At 44.3% G+C, this 17038-nt stretch overlaps 1 protein-coding gene across 4 annotated transcripts in view; it reads left to right on the forward strand.

Moving 5' to 3' along the window:
* Positions 1 to 17038, forward strand: part of LOC140212568 (aryl hydrocarbon receptor nuclear translocator-like) — a 79987-nt gene that overhangs the window by 10176 nt on the left and 52773 nt on the right. For all 4 annotated transcript variants that reach the window (XM_072283555.1, XM_072283560.1, XM_072283538.1 and 1 more), the window contains exons 2-5: positions 7149 to 7272; positions 12579 to 12629; positions 13608 to 13652; positions 15135 to 15348. In XM_072283555.1, coding sequence (XP_072139656.1) covers positions 7149 to 7272; positions 12579 to 12629; positions 13608 to 13652; positions 15135 to 15348 — 434 coding nt within the window. The remainder of the gene's footprint in view (positions 1 to 7148; positions 7273 to 12578; positions 12630 to 13607; positions 13653 to 15134; positions 15349 to 17038) is intronic.

Consider the following 17038-nt stretch of genomic DNA (forward strand, 5'->3'; position numbering starts at 1 on the left):
GTAACAATTATTTCATTCTCCTTTACACTTGTGTACAGGAAATGACATTAAGCAATTTAGAGGTTCTTGAATTCTCTCTTGCTGCACTTTGAGATTGTGTGTAACAGAATAACAGCACAGTATTGGAGTTTATGCCGGTTTCTGTAGTGATCCCATCTCCCTGTAATTTAATCCTCAGTTAACAAATACAAATCCTGTTTGGAATTCAAAAGAAGTGAGGGAGCAGTGTGAGAGAGTCCAACGAGTTGCTGTGTGCGGGTTAGATTGTTAGATTATGAGGACATGCAGTCCTCTTTTATTGTCATTTAGTAATGCATGCATTAAGAAATGATACAATATTCCTCCAGTGTAATATCACAGAAACACAGGACAGACCAAGACTGAAAAACTGACAAAAACCACATAATTATCACATATAGTTACAACAGTGCAAGCAATACCATAACTTGATGAAGAACAGGCCATGGGCATGGTAAAAAAAAGTATAAAGTCTCTTGAAAGTCCTACATCTCACGCAGACGGGAGAAGGAAGAAAACTCTCCCTGCCATGCCCGACCACAGTCCGACTCTCAGTCCATCCGAAAACTTCGAGCCTCCGACCAGCCCTCCAACACCAAGCACCATCTCTGCTGAGCGCTTCAACCCCAGCCCCGGCTGCCAGCAGTAGGCAAAGCCGAGGATTTTGAGGCCTTCCCTCCGGAGATTCTCGATCGCACAGTAGCGGTGGCAGCGAACCAGGCATTTCAGAAATTTCTCCAGGTGTTCCTCCATGCTTCTCACATCTGTCTCCATCAAATCAGAATTGTGCACGGCACCCTATTTAACAAAGACGATATCATTTCACCGGAGACCTGCGCACGCTGCGTTGCGCCGCCATCTTCTCCTCCCGCCATTTATACTGGGGGAGAGACTGACACAAAGGCTGCAAGGAGTCCTGTTTTCCTAGGTTAGGAAGCCTGTGGGTCTGTGGCTAAGTCAAGTTTAGAACCCATTCTGGAGAATTGGAACACTGAATATTCCCAGCTCCCAGTGGGGAGGGTGACGATAGGCACAGTGGAAGGATGATTTGCCAGGATGTTTGGCAGCATCAAGTTCCCGCTGCCAGTTTGGTTGGATTTAAACAGCCCCTCTGCAAACTTTGAGAAGAGCAGAGGGTCTCCCTCTGCTGTTGCTATTCAAGAGATCTTACTTTGCAAGTTAATGGCAGCCTTTCTAACACTGACTACCCTTCAGGCGACACGTAACTCTTTGATTGCAGAGGGCTATGGGAGTTGGTGAAGGTGCCTTTATCACAGAGGGGCTTCATGTGTAATTAAAATCGTTAAACGGGATTCTTGCTGCTCTTGTCAGGGGACAAAAGTTTGCGGTTTGTTTTGGCCTTCTTTCTCAAAAAAATAAGTAGTTGCTGTGGTAACAGTCATTGAGAGTTTTGATTGGAGTCTGTCACCGAGGCAACACACGTCTTGTTTAATTCAGGGTGCAAGTGGTGATGATGCAAAAAAATGCGGTTGTGGATATCTGGGCCAGTTTCTGTCTGCTAACTAGTGTTAACAGTTTAGTTTGTGTAGGATTTTTATCTTCTACATATCCCCTCTGCTCATTTTGACCCTCCATTTCTCCTCTGTCAGCCACAGACCCCTTTCCAAATGTGCTGCTGTGCAATAGTAGAGATTCTTATTGCTCATTCATGTGATGTGGGTGTCACAGGCACTGTCGTCCATCCTTAATCCCCCTTCAGTTGAGTGGTTTGCAGGGCCATTTCAGTGGGCATTTAGGAGCAGTGAACACAGTGTAGTCGATCTGGAACTGCAATTTCACGCACACTGGGTAAGGGTAGCAGGTGCCCTTGATAAAAGAGGTACTTGTCACATTGAAAAATAGAGTGAAATGCGTGGTTTGTGTCAAACCAAGTCAGCGAGGATTGCGCTGGGTGGAGCCTGGCATGCCCACAACTCACTGACCCTAACCTGTACGCCTTTGGAATGTGGGAGGAAGCCAGAGCACGCACAGAAAACCCACACGGTCACACGGAGACTGTACAAACTCCTTGCAGATTGGGGCAGGAATCAAACCTGATCTGCGATTGCACTAACCTTTACATTATTTAACTGTGAGAGCAGCGATTGTGCTGTGGTTAGTTACTTGGAGATAACCCTTCGAGCCACGCTACCCAGCAACCCACCGATTTAACAGTAGCCTAATTGCGGAACAATTTATACTGACCAGTTAACCTACTAACCAGTATATCTTTGGACTGTGGAAGAAAACCAGAGAACTCCCTACGCTCACAGGGGAAAGAACACAAACTGTAATAGCATTGAGCTAACGGCCATGCTACAGTGGCGCTCTAGAACTTCACAGCTTTTGTGACCCAGTTTGATCCTGCCTGTAGGTACTGTCTGTGTAGAGTTTACGTTTTCTGTCTATGTCCGATCTACCTGTAGGGTTCATTCCCAGTCCTCTAGTTTCCTCCCACATCACAATGACGTGTCAGTCATAGAGGCATAAAGCATGGATATGGGTCCTTCGGCCCAACTTGTCCGTGCCGACTCTGTTGCCTACATTTGGCTCATAGTCCTCGAAACCTCTCCTATCTATGTACTTGTATAGGTGGCTTTTAAATGTTTGCAGCACCATCCATATTTCTGGCAGCTCGTTCCAAGTACATACGCTTACCACTCCTACTGGAGCATAGGCCGCCAACAGCAGCTCGCCAGAGTCCTCAGTCCTGAGCCTGGGTTGATTGGCTTTGTGGTTTCCATTTTCACCACGTGACTTTATATGTCTTCTGGGTCAACAACCTCCTTCTCCAAGGGATGAGGTCTTTGGAGCTTCTGAGTTTTTTTTTTACGGGTTGCTAGCCCCATGCCAACCCTCCTTTCACTGCTGGGCTGGGACTGTCTACAGTGGAGTACCATTCAAAGTACACATGACCCATTTTGTGAAGGAGCTACATTGATGTCCCTTTTAAATCTTTTGTGTCTGATCTTAGACCTGTGCCTTCTTGTTTTTAGTACCTTCTTCCTGGGGAAAAGAGGCTATGTGTTTTCACCCTGTCTTTGCCCCTCATGATCTTGTAGACTGATAATTTTGCTGGTAAGTGTCACCACACATTCCATTGGAAACCTAGCATACCCACAGTGTTCAACAGAACAACACAACAACTCAACAAAACAACAATACCAAATAAAGTCCCTTTCGTTCTCCCCATGACCCCCCCCCCCCCCACACTTACACTCACAGACTGTCCTCTAACTCCAGGACGGGTTGCCTCTGGGCCACCAGCTTCTTAGTGAAGTTGCAGACATTGGACCTTCCACTTCCCCAGTAGATTCACAGACTCATCGAACAAGGGCCTTAACTTCATTGTTCTGAGGAAACTGGAGGTTCATTGGAGGATCAGAAATGGAGAGGGTCAGCAACTTTAAATTCCTCTTTTCATCTCAGAGGATCTGTCCTGGGCCAAGTGCCATTACGATAAAAGCATGGGCAGGGCCTCTACTTTCTTAAGAGTTCGTGAAGATTCGGCATGACATCTAAAACTTTGACAAACTTCTATAGATGTGTGGTTGAGAGTATATTGACTGGTTGCATCACAGTCTGGTATGGAAACACCAATGCCCTTGAACGGAAAATCCAACAAAAAGTATGGCCCAGTCCATCACGGTAAAGCCCTCCCAACCATTGAATACATCTGCATGAAACGATATTGCAGGAAAGCAGCATCAAATTTCTTTCGTATTTGCAGATTGGTTGTTTGTCTTTCCTGCGGTCTTTCGTTGATTCTGTTGTTTCTTGGATTTACTGTGAATGCCCAATGAGAAAATGAATCTCAGAGTTGTACATGGTGCCGTATATGTACTTTGATAATAAAATTAATAGAATTACTTTGAACTTTGAGAATTGAGGGAGTTTCCCCGATGTCCTAACGCAGCGGTCCCCAACCACTGGGCCGTGAGGAAATTTATGAGTCAGCTGCACCTTTCCTCATCCCCTGTCGCGCACTGTTGAACTTGAACACAGGGTTGCCAACTGTCCCGTATTTGCCGAGATATCCCGTATATTGGGCTAAATTGGTTTGTCCCATACGGGACCGCTCTTGTCCCGTATTTCCCCGCTAAGGTAGAGCGTTCCTATGAAACCTTTTGTGCCGAAATGGCGTAAAGCGAAGAAGCAATTACCATTAATTTATATGGGAAAATTTTTTCAGCGTTCCCAGACCCAAAAAATACCCTACCAAATCATAGCAAATAACACATAAAACCAAAAATAAATAACTCTCACATATAGTGAAAGCAGGAATGATATGATAAGTACACAACCTATATAAAGTAGAAATAATGTATGTACAGTATAGTCGGGAAGATGAAAGCAAAACCAGTTTGTGGGGAAAAAATCGGCACGTGCGTGCATGCGCAGGTCGCATGCGCACGTCACGCATGTGCACACAGGTGCCCGCGCAAGGCTTCACGGTCATGGTAGTCTTTCCTGGGGTAAATTGTCCCGGGATTTGACTGCTACTTTTATCCCTTATTTGGGAGTGAGAAAGTTGGCAACCCTAACTGTAAACTTGAACACCCCCCTCCCCCACCCCCGGGTCGGCCGGTCCGCGAGAGTATTGTCAATATTAAACCGGTCCGCGGTGCAAAAAAAGGTTGGGGACCCCTGTCCTAACGTTTCTCAGGAAAGCCTTGAATTTTGAAAAATGGTACTGGATTTTATCTTTGCAAACTAGGAATTGTGCCTGGAAATACATTTTTAAAAAAAATTCTGGGAATGTTGATGAAAATACAGAGGTGAGAGAGAATGTGCTTGAAGTTCACCACCTCCTGTAGGTACATCAGAACCAGTAATTAGGAGCGGCAGTCAGTGAAGTCAGGCAGGGGAAATCTTGTATTCTTCTCGCTCTGTACCTTAATAGGGGCACTTGGTGCTTGGAGTTAATTCCAGTGCCATCTGTAATAAATTTGTATGTTCTTCCCAACGGGAGCTCCAGTTTCTTCCGACAGTCCAAAATTGTACCAATTGACTTAGGGCAGCAATGATGGTCCTCCATCTCTGTCTGTCCTTGGCCATCTTCTCTATTGTGGTTCATGATCTTCATCTCACACTGTTGCACTGAGATGTAGAAGGTTTCTCTTTGCTGTTTCCTTGACAGTTTGAGCAACTGGGGTTGTTGGTCCCGAGCTGAACCCCCAAACCTGGAGGACCGGTGGACCACTCACAGTTCCTTTGACCTTTTGGTTATGGGTGACCCTACCAAGAGCCAAAGCATAAAGACTTTAGCCAACATATTTCTCTCTCTGGTCATTGGGGCATGCAAGCCTCCAAACCGCAACAAGGTTGTATTCTTGGAGGCTAGGGTTAGATAGATGGGTTGCTGAGCAGTGTGACACTTTGAGCCGGAAGAATGTGGTCCTCGCTGTATCTCAATAAATAGATAGCTGTTGAGTGAATTTTTAGAGCTCCAGTCTTTTTCAATGGATATGTCACTTGTTCACAATAGCTAAAATATATTTAGGCTTTCCATTCCTCCACTCCACCCAGCCAGTGTCATGGCAAACTTCTTTTAGGGGCTCATAAACACAAGAGATTCTGCAGATTCTTGAAATCCAGAGCAATACACACAAAAAGCTTGTTGAAGAATTTACTCTGATTTACTGTAAAAGAATTTTGCCACTGATAACTATGAGCGACTTTACTCTGTTAGGGAGCAGAAATAAAGACACATACCTCGGTATATGGTTAACCCTTTTATTACGTGATCACAGGTGCCATTGTCTTATGACTCCATCGATGTCAGGTTACATCTTTTATTTATAATCTTACATCTTAGATCTTACATCTTACATCTTTTATTACATCTTAGATTATTTTGGGCAATAGCCAACAGGTAAACGTACTTGGTCAGCGATTTCAAAAGCACTTGTTAGGTATCAGCAAGTTTACTAACATTCCCGTGTGATGCACAAAATTAGAGATACATGTCTACAGTTAGTTCCTCTATTTGCTACTTGCTAGACAGTCTTGGAAAAGGGTTAACAATGCCTCATTGCTGGCGTGATCCATGTCTGGGTATTGTTAGCTCACACAAGCAAGGCAGTGTCTGCCTCTTATCCCGACATCCTCATGACCCAGGTTTTGAGCAATATCTATAGAGCTTGTCAAGCTTGCCAACAGCATTTAATTCAAAATTAATCTTAACTTTATAATTTTCTTTCACAGTCTCACTGAGCTCCCGTTGAAGAGAAAATTTAAACTTCTTCCGGGTAAGGCCTACCTCAAAAGGACTTTCCAGTCCCAGGAATTCCCAGAGATTCCCTGACAGAGTGTTGGGTTGCTCGTGCTTTCTATACTTTAATCAGTTGCACTTTAAATGAGAACCATTTAACCAAATTCCTCAATGTTGTTAAAGTTCTCATGGCTCCCTTGTGAACTTTCACCTTCTCATAAGGGGGTTGGCCATTGCTCTAGACTGCAACACAAACAGTTTCATACAGAGAGTACTCAGCCGCTGAGTTTTCCTAGACTACCTTTGTTGGAATGGCATGGATGTTTCTGCCTAGAAGTTAAGAGAAGAGAAACTCTTAATTCCCTAAAAGGTGGAGGAAGATGGCGGGTCAGACAGCATCTGTGGAGGGAAATCCTCTCATGGTCTATTCTTCTCTCCTATCATAATCCTTCAGCCCTTTACCTTTTCTACCTACTCATTTCATCCCCACTGACTTTCCCCCTCACCTGGGGTCACCTATCACCTGCCAGCTTGTACTCCTCCCCCTCCCTCTATCTTATTCTGCCTTCTTCCCCTTTTCTTTCCAGTCCAGAAACTTCTTCTCCGTAGATGCTGCCTGGCCTCCTGAGTTTCTCCAGCATTTTGTGTGCGTGTGTTGCTCTGGATTTCCTGAATCTCTTGTGTTTATGCTTTCTCCCTCCACAGATGCTGTTCGACCCACTGAGTTCCTCCAGCCTTTTCTGTTGTCCTCCAGTTTGCTGTGTCACCCAAGTGTCTCATCCTGTTGTTTGGGGGAGGTGCGGCAGCATTAAATTTTGTTAGACCTCTTCCTGCAATTCAGATGTGTCTGCCGCGGTACTTATTTTGTTTTTCTTGTGTTTCCCAATGCTGACTGTTACGTTTCCGTTTTCTCCAGTTGTAGAAATGGCTTCAGAGATTGGAGGACCTCTGGGCGTGTCTGTGGCTGGGAATGCTGGAGCAACAACACAGCCTCCGTCCGGTGGCGGCATCATGTCTCGGGCACCCAAGAGACGCCCGGGGTAAGGAATTTTGGGCCCTGCCTCATGCAGGAAGGCTGTTCTGACTGGATAATTTTGTTCGATTCTGTAGTGAGAATATGTCACACGAAGCAAGATGCCCATCCAAACATGTCCAATTTTTCTTTTCCTGGTCCATATCTCTTGAAAACTTTCCTAAACATTGATCGATCCAAGTGTCTTTTAATTTTTGCTGTGTTCCAAGTAAATTTATTATCAAATTGCTTATATACTCAATAGCCACTTTATTAGGTACACATGTTAATGAAATATATAATCAGCCAATCACGTGGCAGCACCTCCATGCACAAAAAGCATGCAGGCATGGTCGAGAGGTTCAGTTGTTCAGACCAAACATCATAGAATGGGGAAGAAATGTGAGTGACTTTGATTGTGGAATCATTGTTGGTACCAGTCAGGATGGTTTGAGTACCTCCAGAAACTGCTGATTTCCTGGGATTTTCACATACAATGTTCTTTAGAGTTTACAGAGAATGGCAGTGTGTGGGTGAAAACACATTGTTAGTGAGAGAGGTCAGTGGAGAATGGCCAAATTGGGTTCAAGTTGATAGAAAGGCAATGAACAGTAACTCAAATAACCATGTGTTACAACAGTGGTGTGCAAAAGAGTATCTCTGAATGCACGACTCGTTGAACCTTGAAATGGATGGGCTACAGCAGCAGAAAGCCATGAACCTACACTCAGTAGCCACTTTATTAGATACACAGGTTACCTAAGATTCAACTATTCTTGAGAAATAATAAACAAAAACTGACAACCAGCCAATGTCAAAAGAAGACAAACTGCAAATAAAACAATACTGAGAACATGAGTAGTAAAGGGTCGATAAATGCAAGTCTGTAGGTCGTAGAATCAGTTGTGAATTGTGAATGAAGTTATCCATGCCTCGAATATTTCCTCTGGCAGCTCATTCCATGTTCCATATAACCACCAACTTCTGTGTGAAGAAGTTGTCCTTCAGATTTCTCCCCTCCCACCTCAAGCCCACTCTCCTTCCCTGGGGAAAAAGACTCCCAAAATGCCCTTCAGGGTTTTATAATAGTCTGTAAGGTCAGCTTTCAGTTGCCCATGTGCCATGGAATAAAGTCCTAGCCTGCCCAACCTCTCCCTATAACACAGGTTCTCAAATTCCAGCAACGTTCTTGTTCTTGCTTGTTACATACACCTCTTTCCAGCTTGTGACATCACACGTGCAACGCAGTGACCTAAACCGTACACACTTGTCCATATTGCCAAAGGCAAACAGCCTGTTTCTGTGCTGTATGTGACTATAACTAGTGGTAGCAGTAAGTGATGAAGCTCCCCAAACCTGTTCAGCCATTCAATAAGATGAAGGCTAATCTGATTACTGGCCTGAGCTCCACTTCCTTGTTTAATCTCCACAACCTGGAAAATAGCTCGGTTGAGAGAGCGTAGACAAAAGTTCTAAAAGTTCCTGGTTTAATTCTGGGTTTTGGTAGTTTTTCATGTTTCCATCTGGTTATAGAACAACACTGTAGCGTGATGGTTACAGTGTCAGCAACCTGTTCAACTGTGCTGTATCTCTAAATTAAAAATGAAAATAAATAAAAGCCCTCAAATTCTGCTGTAGGGCCTTTTAAGTAAAATGGAATCCACATTATTGGGCATCTGCCAGGGGAGTGGGGGGTGGGGGGCTGAATTGTTTGGCCTGCCACCCGGACTTGAACCTCCATCCACCCAGTCTCATGCTGCAGATTTGTCAATCTGCCTCAGACCCTGAGTGAATCAAACCTATTATATCTCTAGGCTAACAAACAATCTGCCAGGAGAACTGAGTGAGTCAAGCAACATCTGTGGGAGCAAAGGTATCATCAGCATTTGGACCGGAAGCCTCGAGAATTCCTTTCCTCTCAGATGCTGCTGGAGCTGCCAAGTTCTTGCTGCAGATTCCAGCACTTGCTGTCTCTTGCATCTCTGCATCTGTGCACTGTAATAACTCAGAATGCATCAAATGACATGTGCTGGGGGGAAATATTGTAAGTAACAAAACCGCCACAGATGTCATAATTTCAATGAAAGTATAAGCCGTGATTCCTGTCCACCGCACACAGTCGCACCCCGGATCAAATGCAGGCCATCCAGGAGTAATGAATGGGTTCCATTTTTCAGTGGTCCAAAAGATTTTAAAAAGATCTAAGGAGTAGGTTTTTCCACACACAAGGTGGTGAGTTCATAGAACAAGCTGCCAGAGGAAGGTACAATCATAATATTTAAAAGACTATAAGACATTGGAGCAGAATTAGGCAATTCGGCCCATTGAGTCTGCTCCGCCACTCCATCATGGCTGATCCACACTTCTTCCCTCTCACCATATCCCAGAGGTCCATGAGCCGGTCTCATTGAAGGATCAGAGGTGGAGAGGGTTAACAACTTTAAATTCCTCGACATTATTATTCCAGAGGTCCTGTAGAAGTAGATTTATATAGTCCTGGGCCCAGCATGCAAGTGTAATTATGAAGAAGCACGGCAGCACCTCTACTTCCTTCAGAACTTGCACAAATTCAGCATGACGTCTAAAACTTGGACAAACTTCTATAGATGTGTGGTGGAGAGTATATTGATTAGCTGCATCACAGCTTGGTATAGAAACACCAATGCCCTTGATTGAAAAATCCTACAGAAAGTAATGTATATGGCCCAGTCCTTTATGGGTAAAGCCCTCCCAGCCATTGAACACATTTGCATGAAAGGTTGTTGCTGGAAAGCAGCATCCATTGTTGGTGGATCCCCACCATCCAGACTATACTCTCTTCTCGTGTGTCATCAGGAAGAAGGAACCTCAGGACCTGCACCACCAGGTTTAGGAACAATTACCACCCTTCAACCATCAGGTTCTTGAATGAAGGAGATGACCTCACTCAACTTCACTTGCTCTTGATGGAGAATAGAGCCGTACCTGTGATGGAACTGACTGTGTCCACCACTAGCCTCTTGCGTTTCTGTGTGTACCAGGTGGTAATGCAAGCAGGCAGGATGCTTTCCACTACATCTGTGAGGTTTTGGTCTTCAGTGATATGCAGAACCTCTTTAGACATCATTAGAAAGTAAAGACCTTCATTCATTGGAAGCATTGAATGCTTATTTGCCCTTTACAGCACTGGTTCATTCCCACTGCTATCCGTAAGGAGTTTGTACATTTTGCCTGTGACTTGTGTAGGTTACTCCCTCCATTCCGCTTGCAATGATAAGTGCCATACCTGCCCCTATACCTCCTCCCTCACTACCAGTCAGGGCACCAAACAGTCCTGCCAGGTGAGGCGCCACTACCTGCTGGGGTCATCTACTGTATCCAGTGCTCCAGGTGTGGCCTCCTGTATATTGGTGAGACCTGACAAAGATTGGGAGACAGTTTTGCCGAGTACCTTTACTCCATCAACCAAAAAAAGGATCTCCCTGTAGCCATCCATTTCCATTCCACTTCCCATTTCCATTCCTTTTCCACCATGTCATTTCGTGGCCTCTCCTGCAGCAAAGGGGCGACGTTCAGGTTGGAGGACTAATACATTATATTCCATCTGGGTAGCCTTGAAACTGATGACATGAACATTGATTTCTCAAACTTACGATAATTGCAACCCCCCCCCCCCACACCACCACCACCACCATTCCCCATTCCTGTTTCCCTCTCTGAATTTATCTTCTTACCTGCCCATCTCCTCCCTCTTTCCTTTATCAGATTCCCCCTCCCCCAGGCCTTTTTATCTCCTTCGCCAACCAATTACCCAGCTCTTTATTTCACTCCCTCCCCCTCTCCCGGTTTCACCTATCACCTGCCATCATGTACTACTTCCTCCCCTCCTCCCACCTTCTTACTCTGACTTTTCCCGTATCTGTTCTGAAGAAGGGTCTTGGTTCGAAACGTCAACCGTTTACTCTTTTCCATAGATGCTGCCTGGCCTACTAAGTTCCTCCAGCATTCTGCGTTGTTGCTTCGTATTTCTAGCATCTGCAGATTCTTTTGTGTTTCATATATCAGCGGTCCCCAACCACTGGGCTGTGGACCAGTACCAGGCTGCAAAGCATGTGCTACTGGGCCGCGAGGAAACGATATGATTTGGCGATATGAAATGATATGAGTCAGCTGCACCTTTCCTCATTCTTTGTCACGCACTGTGGAGCTTGAAATAACCTACCAAATAACACAAAACCTAAAATAACACTAACATATGGTAAAAGCAGGAATGATATGATAAATACACAGCCTATATAAACTAGAAATAATGTATGTACAGTGTAGTTTCACTTAACAGAATCGGGAAGATTAAGCCAAAACTGATTCGTAGGGAAAAATCGGCACGTACACGCAGGTGCCCACGCAAGGCTTCATGATCATGGTAGTCTTTCTCAGGGTAAACACAAGTGTCCCGCATTTGATGGCTACTTTTGTCCCTTATTCCCTTATTTGGGAGTGAGAAAGTTGGCAACCCTACTTGAACCCCCCCCCCCCCCCCCCCGGTCGGCCGGTCCGCAAGAATATTGTCAATAATAAACCAGTCCGCGGTGCAAAAAAGGTTGGGGACCCCTGTCATATATGAGTCTCTATTGTGGACTATAAAGGGGACAGGGAGAAGGGAATTTTGGTTAGAAAGAGGGAGAGTGGTGGTAGTGGGAAGTACCAGAGGGTCATTCTGTAATAAGCAAAAACCCAATTGTTTGGAATCAAATGACCTTGCCCGGTGACTGAGGGCTGGGTGTGTCTCCTCTAACATCCTCCCCACACTCCTCCCCTGGTGCTCCACTCTTGGCATTCCCAACATCCTTTGCTCCTGCCAGATTTATAAATTCGCTGTCTACTCTACATTGACAAATGCAGTACTGTGCAAAAGTCTTAGCATCCATTATATATCCATTATAAGATTTTTGCACGGTGTTTTGTGTGTGTGTAAACACACACACACACACACACACACACACACACAAAATATATAAAATCAGTTCAATAAAGTAGTGTAAAAAGCAGGGAAAAAATAGTGAGATAGTGTTCCTGGGCTCATTATCCATTGAGAAATCTGATGGCGGATCTGAAACATTGGGTGTTGATCTTCAGGCTCCTTTGCCTCCTTTCTGATGGTAGTAATGAGAAGAGGCTATTTCCTGGATAATGGGGGTCCACTTCGTCATACTGTCATTGTGAAATGTAATATTCATGTTTCATACTGACAGTACGCACATGTATACATTCATTAGTTCATTTTACTTTGCATTTCTGCAGAAACCATTGTCAATCCATTGCATTTAGCTGTGATTAATTGTTCTTTTGTTCCAGGCTGGATTTTGATGATGATGATGATGGTGAAGGAAGCAGCAAGTTCCCCAGGTTGGTGCAACTCTCAATTTATTCTTTAAACTATTAAATTTTACTATGGCCATCTCATTTGCTTTCTCCGATCCACGACGGTGGTAGTTGAAGTGGGGGAGAGGGGATTGGATGGAACTATAAAACTTCTGATTTCTTACTACTGCCCCAAATGGTCAGAACTGCACTGTGACTGTTGATGTAGAGAAACTGCCATTCAGTGTATGATGTAAGTAAAACCAGAAAATTCTCAGAGACGCTCAACAGATCAGGCAGCATCTGTGGAAGGTGAAATGATTAACAAAAATAAGCAGCGCAGTAGTGTACTGGTTAGCGTAACACTGTTACAGCGCCAACAACCTGGGTTGAATTCCCGCTACTGTTTGTAACGAATATGTACATTCTCCCTGTGACCATGTGGGTTTCCTTGATGTGCTCCAGTTTCCTGCGAAATTCCAAAGACGTGCAGGTTATTATGTTAATTGATCACATTGATGTAACTGGGCAGTGTGCTCTTTTGGGGCTAGAAAGGCCTGTTACCCTGTTGTATCTAAATACATAAAACTTGGGGTCCTAGGCTCTTGAAATGAGCGGAGACACTTTAGCTTTAAGTAGCAGAGAGTCAGGGGGATTTGAATTGGGTAGAGTATGTCTGATAAGATGGGACCAATACTTAAAGTTCAGGCACAGGGCAGGTACCTGAAGGAATGCCCTCTCTTTCCTGGCTGAGTGCAGCGCCAGCAGCACGCGCAATGCTTGAAACCACTCAGAACATAGCAGACCACTTGATTTGTCCACTATAGTAAACATTTATTCCCCGAGCCACTGGAGTGGCAGCAGGTTGTACCCTTTACATTCAGAGAATGAGGTTTTTACAAAACAAGAACTTCTGTTTCTTTTGCAAGCTGAAAGTTTGGATGAGTAGTTCAGATGGATGATTGTCTGTCAAAGGTAGTTGGGATGTAGAAGGTGTTAACTTCTTGTGGTCTTTCTATCCAGGTGCGATGATGATCAAGGGCCCAATGACAAAGAGAGATTTGCAAGGTAATGGTGACTTCCTTATGAGCTTTTGTAGGGGGGGGGGTCATCATTTGAATAATAAATGACATGGGAATAATAAGTACAACAATAAATATGGCATGCATAAAAGCAATGAAATAGTACAAAGTACAGGAGTGCAAACTGAATTGGTGCTGGTTTACTATAGTCACCTGTACTCAGATGCAGTAGAAAGCTTGGTTTGCATTCTGTTCATACAGATCAGATTATTCCACAGTGCATCAAGGGAATACAAGGTAAAACAATAACAATGCAGCATAAAGTGTAACAGCTACAGAGAAATGCTAAATTGACAATATTGAAAGAGGTTGCAGAACTTGCCAGCTTTGCCGGGAAGGAGATATGAGAGAGGTGATCGGTTCAGGAGTCCGACAGCAGTGGGGAAGAAGCCGTTCTTGAGCCTGGACATCCAGACTTTTGAGCTCCTCTATCTTCTGTCAGAAGGTAGAAGGAGAAAAAGGGAATGACCCGGGTGGCAGGCAACCCTGACGATGCTGTTACAGTTAATGCAATTTGAAGATGGACTGGATGGGAGGAAGTGAGGAGCCTGTGAAGGACTGGGCAGTGTAGATTCTGATGGTCCATCTCTGAGCAGTTTCCACACCAGTCTGAAATGCAGCCAAGCCGGATACTTCCTATTGTATGTAGAAATTTAACAAAATTCTTGTGGACATGCTGAATCTTCCTAGATGCCAAGAAAGCACATACATTTGATCGCCATGCCAGTGTGGAAGTACTGGAGAGCCTGCCAGTGATATTGATACCTGGCAGGTTGTTTTCACCCGGTTGTAACAGATTTCAGGCACTGTATAGACTGTTATCATGCCTTGTGAGCTTGTGAAAAGTTCTGCAGACATGCAAGTCATTGAAATAAAAGTGTGAATTTAGAACATTTTCAGCAATTTTGGGTGTGCTGGCCTGGAGAGGTGCTTTATAAAATTATCCCAGGAATGAAAGGTTTAATTTATGAAGAGCATTTAATGCCTTTGGCCTGTACTAGCTGGAAATCTGAAGAATGGTGTGAGGGATGGGTATCACATTGAAGTCTATTTGGATAGTGGAAGGCTTGGATAGAGTGAATATGGAGAGGATGTTTCAATAGTGGGAGAGTCTAGGATCCAAGGGAACAGCGTCAGAATACAGGGATGTCCCTTTAGAACAGAGATGAGGAGGAAATTCTTTAGCCAGATGGTGGTGATCCTGTGGAATTCATTGCCACAGACATGTAGAGGCCAAGTCCGAGTTTATTTAGAACAGAGTTTGATACGATTCTTGTTTGGTGAGGGGGTTAAGGTTTACAGAGAGAATGGGTTTATGTGGAGTGGGGGGAGAGAAAAGAGTCATGATTGCATTGTGGTGCAAACTCTGGGCTGGTTGGTCTAATTCTGCTACTGTGTCTTATGGTTTTGTAAGTTGATCATTGTCTTTTGTTTTCGGTCTCTGATTTTTCTGGTTCCTGCTCTCCAGGGAAAACCACAGTGAGATCGAACGACGCCGGCGGAACAAGATGACGGCGTACATCACGGAGCTATCAGACATGGTGCCCACCTGCAGCGCCCTGGCCCGTAAGCCAGACAAGCTGACGATCCTGCGCATGGCCGTGTCCCACATGAAGTCACTGCGGGGAACAGGCAACACCTCAGTCGATGGCACTTACAAACCCTCCTTCCTCACGGACCAGGTAGGTGGGCTCATGGGTAAGGGTGGTAGTAGCTTGTCAATCCTTGTTGCCTGCAGCTATGGAGCACCTATCCTTCCCATTCACTCTCTGACCTGCTTTAAGAAGAACATTATCACTCTGGTATTCAAGAAAAACAAGATACCGTACTGTAACTACTGCCCAGTGGTTCTAAACTCTGCCATCGTGAAGTGCTTCCAAAGGGTGGTCATGCCGCACATCAACTCCATCCTTCCTTGACCCTTTGCAATTAGCCTATCTTCTTCCCCCGCCATCGAGTAGAAGATACAGCAGCCTGAAGCAATGTACACTAGGCTTGAGGGTAAGGTGGATCCTTGACCTCTGCACTCTACCTCGTTATGGCCTTGAACTTTATCGTTTACCCACGCAGCACTTTTTCGGTAGCTTTTACATTTATTCCACATTGTTTTTGTTTTTATCTTAAGTTACCTCAATGTGCTGTGTAGTAATTTGATCTGTATAAACAGTATGCAAGACCAGCTTTTCACTGTATCTTGGTGCATGTGACAATAATTAATACCACTACTTTAGTAGATACAAGGTTTCCAATCTGGGTTTCAGTAGAATAAACATAATTAACTTTCCAAGCAACCACAAGTGGGGAACAAAACTCTTTCGCTGATCCAAAATGTTAACTGGATTCTCTTTCTGCGGATGCTGCTATGCTGACTGAGGTCTCTGGTAGCATTTACATTTTGGTTTCAGATTCCAGCACTCGGTTTTCAAAACTTTCATAACTTTCCCAGCGGTTGTGATAGTTTGGTAACAGCTATAGTGTGCAGTACAGGTTGAAAATATGGTGCTGCGTCATAACCATGTAGATTGTGAAATCAAGAGTCTATCTAATAACATAAGAAGTAGGAGCAGGAGACAGCCATCTGACACATCAAGCCTCCTCCATGGCTGACTAAACTGTGGTCTCTGCTCCACCTATCTGTCTTTTCCCCAGAACCTTTAATTCCCCTGTTATGCAAAAATCTGTCTATCTGCATCTTAAACTGTATCTTATACTATCAGGGTACCATTCACCAGTCATAACAGTGGGGTAGAAACTCGTTGTGCATGCTTCCAGGCCTTTGTATCTTCTGCTCAGTGGGAGAGAGGAGAAGAGAGAATGTCCAGGGAGGGAGAGGTATTTGATTGTGCTGGCTGCTTTACTGAGGCAACAAGAAGTATAGCCAGAATCCATAGAAGGGAGGCTGGTTTATATGATCTGCAGAGTTGTGTCCACAACTCTCTGCCTTTTCTGATGGTCTTTGTGATGTTTTGTAACTTTAAAACATAAAACCAGGCTGCAATAATAAGACAGTTCAAAATGATGCGAGTCTTAGTTCATGTTGCTTTAAGTAATGCAAGTATCATGTGGTAGAGTCATGTATGTAATTCATGCTTTTTTTTTGCATACAACCATAATTCATTATATAAGCAACAAAGAATGCTTAATCAAACAATATATTTACAAGATTACTCGAATATTACTGATGCACGGGAGTCATGGACGGAGTAATTGCCAGACCAAGCTGTTATGCATCCAGATAGGATGTGTCCTATAGTGCATCGATTATAAATTGGTAGTGGTTGAGGGGGCAGGCCTGATTTTGGCCTTCTGGAAGCAAGAGAGAGTGGTATTGAGTTGAGACTTGACCATCCAGGGCAGTTACCCTGCAGGTTT

This window comes from Mobula birostris, chromosome 2 (genome assembly GCF_030028105.1).
Source record: "Mobula birostris isolate sMobBir1 chromosome 2, sMobBir1.hap1, whole genome shotgun sequence".
Classification (NCBI taxonomy): Eukaryota; Metazoa; Chordata; class Chondrichthyes; order Myliobatiformes; family Myliobatidae; genus Mobula; species Mobula birostris.